The sequence below is a fragment of the Ursus arctos genome, unplaced genomic scaffold (genome assembly GCF_023065955.2).
Source record: "Ursus arctos isolate Adak ecotype North America unplaced genomic scaffold, UrsArc2.0 scaffold_1, whole genome shotgun sequence".
Classification (NCBI taxonomy): domain Eukaryota; kingdom Metazoa; phylum Chordata; class Mammalia; order Carnivora; family Ursidae; genus Ursus; species Ursus arctos.
The window spans coordinates 97,919,414-97,939,723 of NW_026622763.1; the positions used below are offsets into that span (position 1 = coordinate 97,919,414).

General features: G+C 42.5%; 1 protein-coding gene across 1 annotated transcript in view; it reads right to left on the reverse strand.

Moving 5' to 3' along the window:
* The window catches only part of COL4A4 (collagen type IV alpha 4 chain), a 122,557-nt gene that overhangs the window by 26,671 nt on the left and 75,576 nt on the right, over window positions 1–20,310 (reverse strand). The window contains exons 29-38 of the mRNA XM_026491803.4: window positions 19,718–19,936; window positions 17,765–17,926; window positions 16,612–16,782; window positions 15,883–16,026; window positions 13,604–13,711; window positions 12,580–12,761; window positions 11,727–11,790; window positions 7,729–7,803; window positions 3,737–3,844; window positions 3,006–3,113 (exon numbers count right to left, since the gene is read on the reverse strand). Coding sequence (XP_026347588.3) covers window positions 3,006–3,113; window positions 3,737–3,844; window positions 7,729–7,803; window positions 11,727–11,790; window positions 12,580–12,761; window positions 13,604–13,711; window positions 15,883–16,026; window positions 16,612–16,782; window positions 17,765–17,926; window positions 19,718–19,936 — 1,341 coding nt within the window. The remainder of the gene's footprint in view (window positions 1–3,005; window positions 3,114–3,736; window positions 3,845–7,728; window positions 7,804–11,726; window positions 11,791–12,579; window positions 12,762–13,603; window positions 13,712–15,882; window positions 16,027–16,611; window positions 16,783–17,764; window positions 17,927–19,717; window positions 19,937–20,310) is intronic.

The following is a 20,310-nucleotide window of genomic DNA, read 5'->3' on the forward strand; positions in this document are numbered from 1 at the left end:
TTTTAATGGGGTGACCACCTCATCCCTGGGGGGGGGGGCTTGCCCAGTTCTGGCATCCGGACACACCCCTTCGTCCCAGGCAAACCCAGACATCTGGTCACCCGAACGTGAAAGCCGATGGGAAAGGGACCCAAATAACTACAGGTAATGGTCAAGCACATTTGAAAATGTAACAAAACAGATTCTGAAATAAAATATATATGCTTTTTAGTTCAGAAACTAGAGAAGTGCCAACTGAGGAGAGGCACAAGAGCATAAAGACATGGTCTCCCAAACCCCGGAGTTTCCAGTCCCAAATGTACTCGGTGACAGCTGCTGACAAGACAATGGAGAGCACGAGAGAAGCAGTCCCTGACCTGACAGAACAAATGGGCAATTACTTCAGGAGTGGTAAGTGCTGTGGGGGCAGGGCCGGAAGGGACACCCCCCCTCCGTAGAGAAGGGGGGAGAACATTCCCATGATTTCCACAGCTGTAACATGCATGGTATTTCTTTCCAGATAAAAGACATTTCGAGGTGGCTTTTTTTCTGAGGAAACATTTTGCTTGCCACCAGCCAAGACAACCCACTCCATATCTTTACAGTTGTTGTCATGGAGCAGATAGCTGTCTTCAGGTTTTCATTATTCCAATCTCATGAACACCCAAAGGAACAGAGTGTCTTCCCTTTAGAGGGCATATGTGCTTGAACATTTAAATCTACAAATCAAGCCATTTTTAGCATATGTTTAAGTTAGAGGTTAAATCTGCCTGAATACAGGCAGGACTCAGAATCCATATGGCCCGTTCCAGCAGAGCAAACAGCTTCGGAGTTCAACAGCTGGTTTGTTCAAACAAGAAAATCAGTCCCCTTGACTTATTTAGAACATACTTCAAATATTTAGTTTCTCAGATCAAAGTGTTTCTGCTGGAGTGCGGTTCATTTTTATATCAGCAGGATAAACTGCAACAATGGATTTATACTTTGGATGGTTTCATTTTTAGGAATATATTCAGGGTTTGGTTTGGTTTGGTTTGGTTTGGTGTTTAGAGACCGGTCATTCATTGGGCTGTTTGCAGAGAAACGGTGTCGCTGCCTGGCCAGGAAGCAGACTACGGCATCCATCTGTATGCTGGGGGGAATATTTGGGTTGACAGACTCATTTCCTCACCTTCTCTTGACAAACTCATTACTTTATAGTGCAGAACTCTGTGTGGTTGGAGATTATTTTTTGACTAATTCTGTTACGCAGTCAACGTCATTGGCTATTAGTTTTTTCATAACATATCATAGTGCAATTGTGTGATAAATGCAAACTAATTCAAGAGCAGGACAAATCAACAGTAGTAACCTCAGCCTGGTCATTTTAGTCAAACTGAGTGGCTATTGTTATGGCACTGGGAAGTTTGAAAATCCTTGCTATTTTTATTAAACTAGGAGGGTGAGATGGAGGGGAAATGCAGTAGGAGTGGTTAATAATGGAAATGTATTCTTTTGGGTTTTCACCAATTTCATCTTCTAGACACTCAAAAAAGTGTCAGAGGACACCCCACAGGGGCTATGGGGCTTCCCGGGACAGCAAACAGCCACAATCGTTAGATCAACTTTTAACTCAAAAAAATTTATGACATTGCTTGAGATCCTAAATTCAGCACAAATCCCTGGACTTTGCATTAAATGCTATTGAAGACGGAGAAGAACAGTACAAAGATGTCATGTTTAGTTATGGGAACCAGAAGCCAAATGATATTTGGCTACATGGAAATACATAAGGTACCAGCTCTCCAAAATAAAGGACCTCCCTCTCTGCAGAATTGTACCAGGTAATACATACCACACCACTGCATGTTGGAAGACAAACAGTATTTGAAAGCTATTTGGTGAGGGAAGAGATGAAAGTGTGGAAAATTTTAATTTGGATATTCAAAACAATAAAACAATTACGCCCAAAGTGGGGGGGGTTTCCAACTCTTCTGAATGGAGTTAATTTCCATTTGACCAAAATTTAGTACAGGGATGAGTCAACTAGTAGAAGCTAAGGGGAGGAAGGAGGAGAGAGAGGAGCTTAGTTATAGAAATCTAACAAGTAAAGCTTGACCTTTATCTGCTTATTCAAGCGAAGACCCTCAACTTCATAGCTACTAGCTCGGTTGTCCTTCCTTCTATTTGTCCAGGCCTCTATTTATAAATTTATTCACAAATTTAAAAATACCATAACCATCCAGTAGACTTACTGGGTATCCGCTGGGTTCCAAGGATATAAAAATCATATTCTACTTGGTGAGGAAGACCTCTAAACATACACATGTATAGGACATAGGTGCTATGCTGGAATTGTACACAAAGTACCCAGGCAAAACATTTTTTTTTTCTAAAATGGAAGAAATGGACTGAAAAGGAGTAAGTACCATGGAGGAATGGAGGGGCATGAAGCTTTGTTAATAACAAATAAATAGGACGTATGGTAGGATATATGGTGTTATTGTAACCAAACTTATAACCAGTTTACTATTACCCATAAAGACCAAAAATTCAACCAGGAAAAAAAGTTTCTTTATCTAATAAAGATAAACAATATTGGTAACTCTTTCTCCATAGCATGTTTATTCTTTTCCTTCCACATATCACAATTGGTAAATGTAGATTTATTTACACGAATGTTTTTAATACATCTCCCTGACTACACTGTGAGATCCGTGAAGGCAGGAACAATGTCTATTCTCTTCAGAATTGTACACCCAGTGTCTAACCCACAATCTAGAACATAATAGGAGCTTAACTATCTAAGGAGAGAATAAGTGAAGAGGCCCGAACGTTACAGAAAACAGTTGGGGGAAATGTTCTCAAAGATGTCAGTGCCATCATTCTGGTAGAAGGCAGGCAGAGAGCCTCAATGCCCTGCCTGAAGCTCTGAGTGAGAAAGAAGAGGGAGGAGCTAATGGGCATCTGTGGGAAAGAGGAAGGAGCCGTGGCCAGGAGCGGCATCACTCAGCACCCCTCATGGGTCGGGCTTCCTTTCCACTTACCTTTTATTCCCGGAAGACCTGGTGTCCCTGGATCTCCCATCATGCCTCTTGACCCGAGATCCCCCGTTTCTCCTGGAGGTCCCTGCAGCCCAGGCACCCCTTGATTACCTGAGGATGAGAGGGAAGTTCTGCAGACACCGAGATGAGATATGAGTCACCTTAACGGGGAAGGTCATCTCTGCTCTTCACAGATGGGCAACTGGGAACATTGTCTTACCACTTTTTTCCCCTAGACCTCCTGACTCTAGAGAGAAAATTACACTTAACCTCAGATGGAGCAAATCACTTTGGTATGATTACAGTTGCCGTTTATAATTTTAAACTTTCACTATATTCTGAATCAGCAAGAGGAGGAGCCATTAAAATGTGTGTTGTCAATGTGATACGTGCCTTAAGCCTAAAGGAGAAAAGAAAACCAGAATCTGAATGGCAGGGGGATTACGGAGGGATGGAAAGGAGCTTTTATCTGTCAGCCCATCACTTTGTGCCTGGCACCTTGCTAGGCTCTTAACAGGTGTTGGCTTGGTTTACGCCCAGACCAACCCCGTGGGACTGGACTAGCTCCACCCTACGGATGAGGAACAGGTGAGTGTGAGTGACTTGTCCAAAGTCACAGGTCTGGGAAGGGGCAGAATCCCATCTGAAACTGGGTGTAAGGGAAGATTGGCTCTTTCTGATCCACTAGAAGGTAGATGAGTGCCCTGGAAGTTTCCAGGCCCCTTTCAAAATACCTGGACACCCTGGTGGTCCAGAGGCACCAGGTAGGCCTGGCCTTCCGGGTGGTCCTGTGGGCCCTTGAACACCGGGAAAGCCCTGCTCCCCGGGTACTCCGAGATGTCCTAAAGAAAGAAGAATCAAACATCTGAGTAATTGTGGATTGGTCTTTGAGCCAGTGCATCTGTAAAACCTCCAACTTCAGCACCTGACATTCTTTTCTATTAGTACTTGTTTACAATCTTTCTATTGAAAAGATAACACTAAGGAAGAATTGAAAACAAAACACCTTTAATGCTACCACCCTAATACAATTTCTCATGTGTGTAACAATGTGCAAATAAGACTCACAATTTTATATTCTGATTTTTAAATCAGCATTGTGTTATAAGTAATTTTCCAAATCTGCTATTTTCCTAATTATTATTATTATTAAAGTAGGCTCCATAACCAGCATGGAGCCCAACACAGGGCTTGAAGTCATGACCCTGAGATCAAGGCCTGAGCTGAGACTAAGAGTCAGATGTTTAACTGACTGAGCCACCCAGGTGCCCCTCTAATTGTTGTTTTGAAATGTTTTGAAATGATAGCTTATTGAGTTAATCTTAATTAAATTAATTAACCTAATTTTGTCTTACTATGAGCCATTCAAGTTATTTCTCATTGCTGTTCAGCATAATGATCTTTATACATTTTTGATGCATTTTTGTCAATTTATTTCCTTAGGAAAAATTCCTAGGAATAGACTTTCTAGGTAACATAGTATATTTTGGTTCATTTTATGCATTTTAAACTGCTGAAGTATTTTAAAGTAAATCACAGGCATCATGGAATTCCATCCCTAAAAACTTCAGGAGGTATGCCTGAAAAAACCATTTTCCTTCCTGGCCAAAATAACAACACCATAGCCAAGAAAATTAATACCAATCGTTAATATCATCTCGCACTCATTCCATGCTTGAGTTCCCCCACTTGTGCCATTAATGTCCTTCACAGCTGGTTTGTCCACACTGGCTCTCATTCCAGAAACACACATGGCATCTGGTGGCTACAACCCTTAAGTTAAAGAAAACAAATCAACTATGGTCTCTTTCTCAGGACAAAGACTTGCTGAAGAGGACAGTTCAGCTGCTGTTTAGTCTTTCAGAACAGACCATTCTGTTCTTGACAGAGGTGGTCCGATGGTTCGGGGAAGTGCTGCCCTACCTCACACCACTGCGTCTAACTGGCTACAGCAGTTGTAAGCGCATGCCCTATGCTCACTGGGGACTTGCGAGATTGTTGGTTTGTCTTCCTGCTAATTCAGTAAGAAGGAAAGAGTAACTCAGACTGCCTTTGGTTACATTGCTTTGATTACTCAAGAAGATGACTATTTCCCATGTTTATTTACAATGTATCACTATAATACAATTCAGATTTACAGGATAACCCAACAGCCTGTGCTGAAATCAGCCAGTTGAATCTGCAAATAAAATATATGGCTTTGGATTTACAAATCCATGGTAGGAGGCACAGTCATTATTTATTAGAACACACATGAAACAAGCCTGTGTTAGTCTATACCTGTTCCCTGATCGAATTTAAGAGCTATGAGCCTCACTGTGTGTTACTTTATTTATCCTGAAAATATTCCTGCAGTAAAGGTAAGGCAGTGTTATTCTCATCTCCAAATGGGAAGACTGAGGCTTGCCTCCCCGGGCGCACCTGTGTTAAGAACAGAGCTTCTGAGTTAATCTCTGCCGTATTTTCTCACTGAATTGAAGGGGGGGTGGGGGGGGGTGTGTGTAGAACTAAACCCAGTACAATCATTTAAAACCCCCTGCGACAGGCAACAGCTCTATGCCTTCTCGTTGGGCTCATTCAAATTCAATCAGTGCAGCTTTTCCCAGTCAATGGAACTTGTGTATTTAGGTAAACTCTATGCTGGTGAATAACATATGATGTAATTTAGAAATTTTAAGCTAAAGCTATGGCATGTGAGAAAAGGAACCGTTTAAATGGTGATAACTGCAGGACACCAGGGAAATTATGCTAAGGCAAATTTTCTTGAAAAAGTTGGCCTAAGTGTAAAATAACTCAGATTTATAATTTTTCACTTAAAATACTAGGTAATATCAAAGGCCTCCATTTTGGGCTAGTTTCAGCTTATAATATCTTACTATCTTAATGGTTTACATAAAAATACCAGTAAAGGTGGAATTTTCAGTTTACCAACTGCTCTCAAGGAATCTTATGTGATACTCAGAACAATCCTGTAATTATGCATGAGGCCAATTTACAGGTGAAAAAACTGAGCTCAAACATGATAAGCAACTTGCCCAAGACCACATGGACAGTAATAATGGAGGTTGACTTTGAACCACTGGTTTCCCTTCTTAAGGCTTCTTTCTCACTCTGGTACTTATTATGAACCCCCATAATGTTAACCTCAAAACTATTTTCCCCTCCAAATGTACACTTCAGCTGTACATTTTGGTTAAAATACTATATTCTCTAAATCAATTTAACCATGTCAGAGGTAAAAGACCGATATGGAAGAGAGTCGGAAAGTTCTTGCCATTGTAATAGCTTGTTTTTCTGTTGGACTTCCATTTTAGCAATCTTATGGTATAAAAACAAACAAACAAAAAATTTCCGATAATACTTCTGCTCAGATATTCTCTCTGTTGATAATACTTCTGCTCAGATATTCTCTCTGTTGTATGTAATGAAATGTGACTATTGTCAAAGAGAATTTTAAGATAATGCACAAAAAGAGGGGCACCTGGGTGGCTCAGTCAGATGGGTGACTGACTCTTGATTTCAGCTCAGGTCATGATCTCAGCGTCCTGGGATTGAGCCCTGTGTCAGGCTCTGTGACCAATGGGCAGTCTGCTTGAGAGTCTCTCTCTTTCCCTCTGCCCCTCCTCCCACTTTCTCTCTCTCTTAAATAAATAAAATGCACAACACTATTAATATGAGATATTTTAACTTACAAGGGATCCATCTAAACCTATCCACTACCAGCTGAATGAGATCGTGCATACTGCTTTAAGCTATCATTTGTGAATGGCATGTGTTCTTTCCATGCAATGAATATTCCTGTGCATGTATCTTTATACATTTGTCTGATAATTGACTTAAGATAAATTCTTACAACTAAAATTGCTAAGTTAAAAAGCATTATATTTCATCAACGGTGGGTCATGTACTGAAGCCAGCCATAGCCTCGAGCAGAAGGCAAGAGATCACAGGGACATTGTAATCCATTCTGAGGGATGACATGTCAACTGTCACTGATAAACAAAGTACCATTTTGAATAATTTAGATCCATTGTTGGTGATGAAGCTTTACTTTTTTTTTTTTTTTTTTGGTTTGGTTTTTAGTAAATTAATATTTAGTAAATGAGATATTCAGTGATAGCTCAGCAATGGCACTCCTCTCCGGCATTCGCATATGATTTTGAGTAGGAAAAGGCTGGAATGAAAACCTGAGGCTGTGGTCAGTGTGAGCGGTTAACTGCTAATGTATCATGTAGAGACTGTGAAATTCTAGAGACTGTGAAATAGTCCAGCTTTAAATTGCTTGCAATAATCTTTTTGACCATGTCAAAATCTGGGCATGCCAAGGGGAGTGGATTGTGACGTCAATATCATAGGTCATGGGAGCCATGGTGGAAAAAGACTGAGAATCCCTGGTACATAATCCTGATGTTCTTCAAGGCCAAGGATGTGGTGGCAACGTTTACACTTCTGAGATGTATCTTAGTGTGTTACGGGGGAAGAAAATATTGATATAATTATTGCCAGCTTTGAGTATCAAGTAATTGTTCCAGTAAGTTTTTATTTTGTTTTGTTTGTTTGCTTTTTAAGTAGGCTCAGTGCCCAGCATGGAGCCCCACGTGGGGCCCGAAATCATGACCCTGATATCAAGACCTGAGCTGAGACCAAGATGCAGACACTCAACTGATTGAGCCACCCAGTCGCTCCCCATTCTTTTTGTTTTAATAAGGAAAACATGTAGCTATACCTGGACATCCAGGGCTACCTGGTTCACCCTTTGGACCAGGTGAGCCGAATTGACTAGCAGGGTCACCTCTGTTTCCTGTAAGTGATAAAATGTACATAACATTAATTAAAAGAACTTAATTTTGTTTCATACATGTGACTTAGTAACTGTCATACTTGTCTTTATAGTTTGTCTTCAAATATTCCAGAAAAGTTTTTGAAAAAAAAATGGATTTTTCCCTACATAAAAACAAATGGAAACATAGATGCAAGATGTGATTTAAACACACACACACACACACAATTTTTATAGTTCATAACAATCATAAGAAACTATAGATATTAATAAGTTTTAGTTTTTAAATTCCCAAAAATAGTTTCAAATTTAGGTATCTATGTAAGAAATTGCTTGACACTGACTATATTCTTATATGATGTTTTAGAAACAAAAAGCAGAAATTGCTCCGCTTTAGCTGCTGTAATTACATTTCAAGCTTTCTGCAAGGAAGCTCAACTCAGTGTCCTTGTAAAAACAAAATTACAAAGGCGCACTCTATTGATGATTTCACAAGAGAACACACATTCCAAGGCCGCGGTCGGCAACGGCTCCCACAGTACCACACCGCTGCTGCATTCTTCTGGACAGGACTTAGAGCGGGGAGCCAGTTATAAATGGAGGTCTCAAAATGGTGTGACGGGCAAGACAACAGATGGGGTTGTAAGAGAGAGAAAGAGTGAATTAGGGATGATTTATAATATCTTCCTACACACCCTTTTCAAAGGGGTCGGGGTCCCACCCACATTTGTGGAAGTTTCTCTTCCACCTAACCCTACTCGTAATTGTGGCTGATCCTTTCAGGGGTAGAAATCTGGTCCATCTTGGGTCAGCGAGTCTTTCCTTGAGAAGTTGGAATAAAAAGTAAGATCTTGAGGTCACTGGCTATTGACGCAGCAACCAAAGGGGTTATCACGATGTCGTTATCATAATGCTTTGGTGCAGAGCATGTCTGCAATCTAAACATATCCAGAAAGATCCAGAAAGGACACTAAACAGAGAGTGATGAAGCCAGGTGTCAGGTAAGTAAAAGCCAGCCCACAAAGAAAAGCAGAACAGTCTCAAGAGAGAAACCATGGGTTGCCTAAGGGCTGGCCTTCATTAGCCTTATGGTGGGCTCCATGAAACAGCTTTTACTCCAGGCACCACGAGTGCATTGCACTTCCTTGCAAACGTGGCCAGATGCAAGTATGAAGAACATAAGAAGAGGTAGGTTTGCACTTTGAGAGAGGCAAAGGGACTGTAATAAATGCACAGGGAAATAGAAGAGGACTGATTTTAAACCATGAAGCCATACACTGTCAACTCAAATGTGAGAACTTCCTTACTTGTAACTATTTCTGAGGAAGATATCTAGATTATTCTTTCTGAATAAATAAGTGTGCACAGTTCATTTTTTTCTTAGAGAAATTATCAAATTACTTATGAAGTATCTCTCAGAATGCGAAGCATGCTTCATTGGTGGTAAGGGAGAAGATTTTTAGGTGTTTCATTAATTACTTTTATAATTCATTTTATTTTTTTAAAGATTTTATCGTTAAGTTATCTCTACACCCAACGTGGGGCTTAAACTTAAAACCCTGAGATCAAGAGTCCTACGCTCTTCTGACTGAGCCAGCCAGATGCCCTTATTCTTTTATATTTTTAAGTTATTCATTTTCATCTGTATTAAAGTAAAATACAACTGCTCATCAAACCTGGGAATTGAATTCACAGATAGTGAGGTTAAAGCTAAGGTTAAAAAAGTGAATCATATTTAAGTAAAGAAAAATATTAACCCAATGATATATAAGGACAGTAACAATGTTAAAGATTTTACGTAAACATCACAATTTAAGATATCCTGATTTTTGTTTGCTTGTTTGTCTGAATAAAGGGTTCACGAAACCTCTCTTTCTCTAAGAGCACCTTTACCCAAAGGTTAACTTTGTGTTTCTGTTTCCCTGGAAATCTAATGAAGGTAGAATGTCAGTTGTGCTATGAGGCAGCATTATTTTTGGCACAGGTAAACCAAGACCTATGAAGCCAAATCTAACCTGTAGCTTTTGGTAAATAAATTTTTAATGAAACACAGCCACACCCCTCATTTGCATACTGTCCGGCTGCTTTCCTGCACAGTTGAGTAGTTGCAACAGAGACCACAGAGCTGAAAATATCTGTGATCTGGCCCCTTGAAGAAACACACTTGCTGACTCTTGGCTTGCGGTAAAAATAACCCAACTGTAAATTACATGTGACCCAGAAATTCTTAAGTGACTTATTAACACCTGGTGGGAAGTCATGGCTCTGGCCTTCTCTGTGTCCCATGACTCTTGTCACTGGGACCCTAAAAGCCATATCTATAGAGTCCTTAGAAGAGATACTGGCTCCTACAGGGCAGAAGGCTTCCAAGCCAAGGTAGACACTGCCCACCAATGTGGATCTGATCTCCTTGTACCTGAGTGTCACCTAGGGAGCTATAGTCACTACAAAGACTGCTGAAGGACCCCCACTGAGGAGAAAGTCCTGTGCTCTGCAAGCATGCTGTTCTCTATCTGGTGCCCTTGGATCTGAGTGACAAGTGTGCATGATTTGGGTCTTGAGTGTTTGACTATCTAGCAGAGTCTAAAAAGAACCCCTTGGTTAGTATCCAAACTATATCAAGTACTTAAAAAGCTCATTACCCCCCTCAAAATGAATAATCCAATTGAAAAATGGGCAGAAGAAATGAACATTTTTCCAAAGAAGACATACAGATGGCCAACAGACACATGAAAAGATGCTCAACATCACTCAGCATCAGGGAAATACAAGTCAAAACCACAGTAAGATACCATCTCACACCTGTCAGAATGACTAAAATCAGCAACACAAGAAACAACAGGTGTCGGCAAGGATGTGGGGAAAGGGGAACCCTCTTGCCCTGTTGGTGGAAACGCAAACTGGTACCGCCACTCTAGAAAACAGTATGGAGGTTCCTCAAAAAGTTAACAAATAGAACAATCCTATGACCCAGCAATCACATCAGTAGGTATTTACCACAAAAATACAACAATACTAATTCAAAGGGATACACGCACCCCAATGTTCATAGCAGCATTATCTACAATAACCAAACTATGGAAACGGTCCAGCATCTATCATTTCATGAATGGATTAAGGAGATGTGGTATATACATACAATGGAATATTATTCAGCCATAAAAAGAATGAAATCTTGCCATTTGCAATGACATGGATGGAACTAGAGGGTATTATGCTAAGTGAAATAAGTCAGTCAGAGAAAGACAAATACCATATGATTTCACTCATATGTGGTATTTAATAAACAAAACAAATGAACAAAGGGGAAAAAGAGAGAGAGAGACAGAAGGGGGCAAACCAAGAAACAGCCTCTTACCTAGAGAGAACAAGCTGATGGTTACCAGAAGGGAGATGAGTGGGGGGATGGGGGAACTAGGTGATGGGGGTGAAATTTTGCACTTGTCATGATGAGCACCAGGTGTTGTAGGGAAGGGTTGAATCCCTTATATTATACATCTGAAGCTAATATTACACTCTGTGTTTTTTTAATTTAATTTTATTTTTTAATATTTTTTTATTATATTATGTTAGTCACCATACAGTATATCCCCGGTTTCCGATGTAAAGTTCGATGATTCATTAGTTGCGTATAACACGCAGTGCACCATGCAATACGTGCCCTCCTTACTACCCATCACCGGTCTATCCCATTCCCCCACCCTCCTCCCCTCTGAGGCCCTCACTTTGTTTCTCATAGTCCATAGTCTCTCATGCTACACTGTGTGTTAAGTTAACTGTAATTGAAATAAAAACTTAAAAAAATAAAAAATAAAAAAGAAGCCCTTGGATGTTACAGTTTGTTGGATATATTTTGCTTTTCATGCCAAATGTGCATGCTCACAATGTTACAAACACCCAGGACTATGAGCTTGGTGGATGGCTGCTGTATTTCCAAAGCATACCTTTAGGTCCTCTCATTCCATCAACTCCTGAAAGTCCGGGGGACCCTGGAGAACCCAGCTCACCCTGACAGTTTAACAAAACAAAAGACTTTAATTTGGTTTCATATACAAATGACATACTCATAACATGATCCAGTTATAATCTTCCATAACTAATAGCTTTTAAAAGTGGCTAAAACTCCAGAATTAGAGGTACCGACAGGTAGCATCCAATTCTCTATTTTTGATTACCAAACAGTAAATGTATCACATAATTAGAATTTTAAGGTTTGAATGAGCAAATTAATACCAAATAAAATACTGTTAGACTTTTTTTTTTTTTTACCAAAAACTTGAAAAATCTATTTGATTCCGAAAGATGAGAAGCAAATTATATCCATCTTCTAGAAGTTGTGATGTAGGCTATGACACATATTGTACCCCTTGGCTTCCCAGGGAGGGGGGTATTTTACTCATGGTTACGAAGACCAAATGTATTTACAGCAAAATCTGTGATATCTGCAATCAGGTAGGAAGACTTAGACACTGGAATTTGGGTTATTTTTCAGAGGACTCTTTACTCGGATAAACCCGCAGTCATGAGGGAAGTTTCTTTGGAGCTGTTTAAACTAGGCTAGGGGAGGGTGGGTAGTACGCGGAGTGAGTGACTCCATCATCTGTCACGGGAAAACAGGCATGAGCACTGCTCAGAAATTATAGTCACATCATGGCCTTCCAGAAGTCTCCATTCTTCGCTTACACTCTAAAGCCAGTCGAAGGGCAATGATGTACACTGGCAAATTGTGACTCCTTATGCGCACCCAAGAACACAAGGGTTTTATTATTTCTTTCCTCCCCAACTGCAGCCACTTACCTGGTCACCTGGAAATCCCGGAAAACCAATAATCCCTCTCAGCCCAGGTGAGCCTGGGAGGCCTGGGGGTCCAGGAAGCCCTGGCTGCCCGGTTCTACCAGGCTCCCCTCTATGAAATCCAGGTGCTCCGTGTCTTCCCGGCTCTCCTCTCCTCCCCTGCATCCCAGGATCGCCTTTATCACCTGGTGGGGTTGGAAGTGTGAGAAACATCTTCCAGGAAATCCTGGGCAGGGCAGTAGTTAGGCTGAGGGTTTGGGTCTTATATTTAGGAGATGAAGTCAAAGGTTTTGGGGAGTCTTCGCTCCTGCCCTAAGGCCCATCGTGATGGTTTTGGGCTTCAGTGACCTCACTGGGAAGGAAGTGCCCATGAATTGACTCAGGGAGGAATGAAAAGACTCCAAGGTAGGAATGAGGAAGAGCTTACCCAGCGCAGTTAAAAACATTCGCCCCTGAACACCTAGTTAAGGAGAGAGCCAAGACAAGAGCCCGGGCCTCATGCAGACTAAACCTGAACTTGGGAGGAAAGAGAATGCAAATGTGGTGTTTCTGGGGAGCAGGAGCACAGGCATTGGGGTGCTTGTTAGAAAGGCAGAGTTGGGCCTGCCCCAGACCTGCTGACCCAGAATCAGCATTTTCACAAGAGCCCCAGGGGCTCATGGGCACACGGAAGATGGAGAAGCACGGGTCAAAATGACCTGGACAGTCATCACTGTGTTATTCATTTTCATATCAGTCGCCACAAACGTGGGTACTTGGAAGCTGGAACTTATTAGATGTCTAATCTCAGGACTGATCCTAGTTTGGAATATCCACATCTATACAAGCATATGAACTTGAAGTTCTGGCATGGAAAAGCAAAAGAAAAATGCAGCGCGAGGTTAATCTGTGTATATTTGTATCTAAAGAAAGTGACCTTCCCTAATCCCAGCGTTATTAGGAAAGCTGCCTCATACGCATGCTTGTTTGAATGATCTAGAAAGGTCAACTCATCCGATACAGTTAAAAAGAGTGAGCATTTACCTACCTTCTTCTCCTGGGAATCCACCATCTCCCGGAGGTCCGGGTTCCCCGGTTTTCCCCTTTTGGGAAATGATAGCCATCTCTCCTTCATCTCCTGGGGGTCCTCTCTCTCCTTCGGATATTCATTATGCAAGAGGAGAACAAAGAGAAGCACCACACACGTGATTCTTCTGTTACGACACTTCAGGGCCAGTTTGCAAACCCACATTTCATTTCCTAAACCGCATCTATGTTTATAGCTTGCACGGTATCATCGTCGATGGATTTCCCAAAGGAAGGGCCGTACCTTTTTACATTCCCCTCCCAACATGTCCAGCAACAGGGTCTGGGGTACAGGGAGTGATCAGTGAATGCTTGCTCAATTCAGCCAAATGGGTCTCTGAGCTTAGGTGAGAGCAGATAGGCTTGAAAAGCTCCAGGTCTAAAATACGTCTCTTCATCCAGTAAAACGTGTACTGCCCATCTCATACTTTCCTGTCCCGTCTTTCCCTTCCTAGCCACCCTCTATTATTTGCCTCACATTAAAAGTCCACTTATTTCAACTTGCTTCTCCACATAGAGAATTCTGGAAGGTAGGAAGAATATACAGTATTTCTACCTGATTTTCGTAAACATGGTCCAGTTGTAGAAGTGTGCTCGAGTGGGCTCATCTCAGCGTGCTGAGAGCCAATTGTTAACAAACCAAGACTTTTGTAAGCCAGTTGTTGAAATACTGGTGGCTTTAAATCAGCCACGGGGGGAGCACTTCCACCATGGGACCAAACACCAGTCAGGGCATTGTTTAAAAAAGTTTTTATTTAAATTCCAGTCAGTTAACATACAAAATAATATCAGTTTCTTAAATTTGTTTTATTTTGGAGATAATAGCATAGCAAACATCACGTAACCTAAGCTAAAAGTGACTCTGATTCCTTGATTCTTTGTAAAAAAATTGACAGGCTAGTAAAACAAAAAGAAGAGTAGAATCAATATACTCAGATGTAAAAATAATTTAAATTATACAGGAGGTTATTTACCCAAGGGGCTTTAAGGACAAAAAACTTGTTTCTCGGATTGTCAAGCATTCATTCTCGACACTGGAAATGAGATGTTAGCTTCACTCGCTGCGGCCCCCAGCTAAGTGGTAAAAGTAAATATGTAATGGGGATGGACACGGAACATTGAAACCAGCGGTCTTGAAATTTTTATTTTTTAATAGTAACGAAAACTCTTTATTTTTTTAAAGATTTATTTACTATTTATTTTAGAGAGGAAGAGAGAGTGTGAGCAGGGGGAGGGGCAGAAGGAGAGGGAGAGAATCTCAAACAGGTCTCTCTTCCCCCCCACCCCCCAACCCCGAGCGTGGAGCCTGACACAGGGCTTGGTCTCAGGACCCTGAGATCATGACCTGAGCTGAAATCAAGAGTCAGACGCTTAACTGATTGAGGCACCCAGGCGCCCCAAAAACTCTTTCTTTAAACCAAGCTGGGGAGGCATAACTCATGGTTCAGATGAAAGTGGACTTACCCTAGATCAGAAGTCAGGAAATTACAACCTGAGAGCCAAATCCCAGCTGTGGCCAGTTTACGTATAATCCATGAGCTATGGTTTTTACACTTGTAAATTATTAGGGGATGAAACTCAAAAAAGGAGTAATATTTTGTGACATGTGAGAATTAAATGAAATTCAAATTTCAGTGTCCATAAAGAAAATTCGACTGGAACATAAGTTATGTTAGTGTTTCCGTGCTGTCCCTGGCTGCTTCCACGCTACAAAAGCTGAGCTGAGTGGTTTCAACAGGGACCAAAGGGTCTGCAATATTTACTATCTGGCTCTTTAAAAAAAAGTATGGTGTGTTTGTTTGTTTGTTTGTTTGTTTGTTTGTTTGGAAAGAAAGAAAGAAAGAAAGAAAGAAAGAAAGAAAGAAAGAAAGAAAGAAAGAAAGAAAGAAAAAGAAAGAAAGAAAAGAAAACAAAAAGAAAAAGATTGAAACAGAGTTTGAAGGCCTCACCCCCTTCCCAACTGGTGAGAAGTTTCTTTTAAACCCAACAGCCATATATTGAAGCACTTGTTATTTTTTCCCTATTAATAGAGCAATTCATTTATCAGTTATAAGCAATAAGATTGAGAGGTAAGGAAAATCAATTTGGTTTAAAATTCTAAAACAAATACCAGCAATCCTAAAGAAAGAGGAATCCAAGCCACAGGATAGTCCCATTTATTTTTCAAAGACCATCTTTATATGTTCTGATAAAATACCAAAACCACCAATGTGGCATCATCGTGCTATCAAGTGCATTTACCTTTGGCACCTTTCACCCCCTGGTCTCCGAGGAAGCCAGGCCGACCATCCTCTCCCGGGTCCCCCTTCCTGCCAGCGCGTCCCTCAGGGCCAGGCTTTCCTCTTTCCCCCGGAAAACCGGGGAAGCCAGGCAGCCCCTGGGATCCTGATGAAATGAGAACATGCATTTGTAGAAAGACATTTTAGAAGCTAGCATGCTTCCTAGATCTGTGTTCCTTGTCGTCGGCGTGGAGATGTGACCTCCCACGGACTGCAGTTTGTACCGAAGGTGAACGACCGCTATCAGCTCCGCCGCATTAACAGCCGTGCTCGCCTACTCAGCTTTCCACCCCTCAGTGCTGAAGTGGGAGCCTTTATATTTCTGAGTCCTGATCTCATAACGCTTGACGAGATCAGGAGCCAGGGAGGGAGGGGGCTCACCCAACGTGCAAGTACATGAGCCCTGGCCCAACACTTGATCAGCTCTACCCAGTGTGTTGAGCAGAAGTGTTTGTGGGTTCTGTGGGCTTAACTCCCCCCGCTCACCTTTTCCATTTACCTACACCGAAACATTCTGCCACTGGAAATAACAATATAGGGGATGAGAAGAAGGGACCTGTCGCTAAGGGAAGGACAAAATCAGGCTGATACAACAAAAAATTCAATAGTATGATCATATGTAACAGTCTTCACTTGGCAGTGGATTTCAAGCTTATAGAATAAGGGTAAAGAATGGAAAAGCGCTACCCACCCTTTGGGCCTGGAAGACCAGGCCGTCCATCATCCCCGGAGAGGCCTGGGACGCCTGGGAGTCCTAGGGGACCATCTGTCCCTGGCCGTCCCGGGACTCCAGGGAGGCCCTTCATTCCAGCGGGACCAGGAGGCCCCACATCCCCTCGCTGTCCTTTCCAACCTGGGGCACCTGAGACAAACCACAAGGACAACAACATGTGAAGACTGAACCCTGGTTTCACACACGGGCAGTAAAAAAAGTTCACGACAGCTTAAATTGTGCATCTGTGTCTATGAAACAAACAATGCTTATCAGCTAAAACCACAGTGGCAACTCTCCATCAGTCTCAGAACATCTTTTTCTGGCTGCTACAAAAAGAAAGGCAGATTACTGGAATAAATATTTCCCAGTAGAGATACACTAATACTATGAAGAGCATTTTAAAAATGGAAAATGCGGAACGGTGAAGAACAAAAATATTATTTGTATTTACTGTTGGAACCCGTGGAAGAAAACGTTCCCAGTGTTTCCTGCAGCTCTGGCCAAGTGAACCTGGTCAGGTTGTTCACCAGAGACAACTGCAGAAATCACAGCAACATCATCTAGTTTTTATCAGTGCTAGAAATAAAGCCGTAGGGGCAGGGTCGGTCCCATCCTCACTTTGATCCATTCAGAGGGCATTTTCCTGACATTTCTGGATAAATGCAATAGGATTTAAATAACAGGTGTCAAACCAAATGGTGAAATGAAGATCACCCTGGAAACAGCCCTCTAGCGCCTTGGGCTGAGACGCACTCGAGCTGGTGTTTGCAGCCCACAGACCACACAGCACCTGCCCCAGCTTGAAGAGCCGGTGGTCCTGCCCACGGCGGTAAAGCAGCAGCCCCCCAGGCTCAGTGCTCCTCTCAGATCCTGCAACCCACTGCGTGTGCAGTACAACATCCACCGAGCCCGCTTCTGTGTCCCCATGAGACTAGGGTGACACGGGGAAATGACCCGAACCACCAGGAAGCGCATGCCACTTGCTGTTCCGTGAACAGTAAAGTCCTTCCCATCTCTGCCCCAGGAGTCTTGGTTCTGCTGGTCCGTAAAAGAGCAGCAGGCAAGGGCTTATTCGTCTGTAAGGAGAGTCAAGTCCCAGACTCTTTGGGCTTGGCGCGCTCACACTTACCTGGACGGCCCGGAGCCCCGGGGAGTCCTGGTTGCCCTGGTGTCCCTGGGGCGCCTCCTTCGCAGGAATGACCAGGCGGACCTGGAATTCCTGGAAACCCAGCACTTCCCTCTCTGCCTCTGGGGCCTTTGAGACCTGGGAGTCCCGGCCTGCCCGCTGGCCCTGAAATGATACAACACACTCGTGACGGACACTCTTGGTATGAGACTGGGGAGTCAGCCTGGCACGGCGGGTACATGCCTAGCAATGCCAGAAACAAGCGTTTCCATCCGGCTCAGCGCTCACACTGAAGTCTCCCGAAGGATTTTCTTACCCTGGATGGTAGTGAGCTCCAAATGAATGCGAAAACCATGCATTACTAAGAGGGTTACTGGATACAGCTACGTAGACAGCAAAGATGCTTGGGCAGATTGAAACACCATGCAGTTCTTCTCAATTTTCATTAACCTCTCACACTGTGGCAGGCTTTACACCAAATCTCCACCGTGCTTACACACCCAGGCTGCAGTTTATGGATGTGCTTTTTGTAAGCTGTTTCATCACCTGAACTCTTAAATTTCTATTTATTGGAAAGGCAGTGTCATAATTTACAGGAAAAAAAAATCAATTGCTCCATCATCCCATGCCCTAACCTAAAAAGCTATTCTATTTTTCCATGTTTTCATTATACTTCTGCTCATATGTTTACATCTTTAAAGTAGCAATCACAGCACACAATTGTTGGATTATTTCACATTGCATATGAATCTTCAAATGTTTTCCCTTTTGTTGTAATCTTTATAAATACAGTTCTAGTTGCAAACAGCTGAATGGTATTCCTTTGAGTGTGTGTATTACTTAACTCTCTTTATTATTCCTATTTGTTCATCTATTGTGGATGATACAAGAGTATTTTCATAGTAACCTTTATTTTCTGCTGAACACTTCCCTTCAATATATTGTCACAGGTGAGATAGCAGAATTACTAAATCAAAATTATTTTCATCGACTCACAGAATGTCTTGTTACTTTCTAACTAATTGGGGTTTTGTATATGAATATTTTGACGTACCAGCTACAAAGTGAAGTAAGCTCCCTGGTGACCCAGAAGGTGAGTTGGTCCCCTGCCCTCTGTTTGCCCTGTAGTATGATACTATTGTGGATACCTAATAAATACTGGCCCATCCACTCTTCAAAAAGAACCAGAACAGTGTTCGTAAAAGCCTGGAACAGGGTCCACTCTTGATCACCATCACCCAAGGGGCTGGTGGGACCCACCCAATTCTGATGTAATGAATCAAAATTTCTGAAACTGGGGCCCAGAAGATGATGATTTTAGGGACCCTAACCTAGGGTTATTGTTAAATATATTAAACACTTGTACTGAGGATCCTGAGGAATCCTTAGCGATTTTGGAAACAGATCTAAGTCAGTGCCAGGACCATCTTCCTGCCTTCCTCGCCAGCTACCCCTGGTGGAATGAAAGTCCGTCCACTGTGTCACCTGTCCAAATAACACCGCATACCTGCCAGGGCCCAGCGCTCACCCAGCTTCCCTGAACACCACCGCACACTGCTCTGGCCCCTGAACTGGCCCTCCTCTTCCAGTCTGAACTTCTTCAATCTGGCACTGGCAGTGGGCAGGTGACCCGGTCCCTGTTCCTTGGGCGTTCACAGTGCTCTCGCGCTATCCTGAGTCCAAAGCAGGCGGACGTCCAGTAGCTGCTGAATCAAACTGAATGTGCTGAGCTGCAGTGAGGTGCCCTGAACTTGAAAACAGCCCATAAAATGCAAAGGCAACACTACGGATGCAGGTTCCTCGAAATGTGGACAGTGCTCATTTATGAGGGCAGATGCTTAGGGAGAATATTCTGCATTCTAGATTTCTAAGCCTAGAGAGTCTAAATACTCTTCAGGGACCTCTTCCAGAGCTGAGCCAGCTGTATGGACCACGGGGACAGTGCAGCCCTCATACCTGCAAAGCCTGGACGTCCTGGGTGACCTCTGTGTCCTTTTGACCCTGGCACTCCTGAAAGACCTCTCCATCCTGGGGCACCTGGTTGGCCATAGGCAGTGTCTCCCATGACTCCTTTCTGACCATTTGCTCCACGAGAACCGGGAAGGCCTGGGGGCCCAAGAAGGGAAGGCCCTTTTTCACCTCCAAAACCTGGATCGCCCATGTCACCACGAAAGCCTGTTGAAAAAAATGGTTTAAACTGTTTAAATTATTGAATGTACAAATACAGAACCAATACACATGGAAGTCTACTACTTTGACAAAAACACACTTTAAAAAAAAATACAGGAGTATTAACTAAAATTAAGAGTAACTTCATAGGCAATGTTGCTTTGCCACCTTTTGTGGCAAATACACTGTGATTCTGTATCTCCTGGAAGCCAATGATGTTTCCCTCACTGCTTTCCTCCCCCTGCAGTCTGTCTGCACCGAGCACTTTCTACCAAATAATAGCCTGAAAATAGCCCTGAACTCATGCTTCAGGTGGAAGGAGCCCTGAGAATTTATGAAATTACCAGAACCCAAAAGTTATCAAAACATAGCTAAGAGCT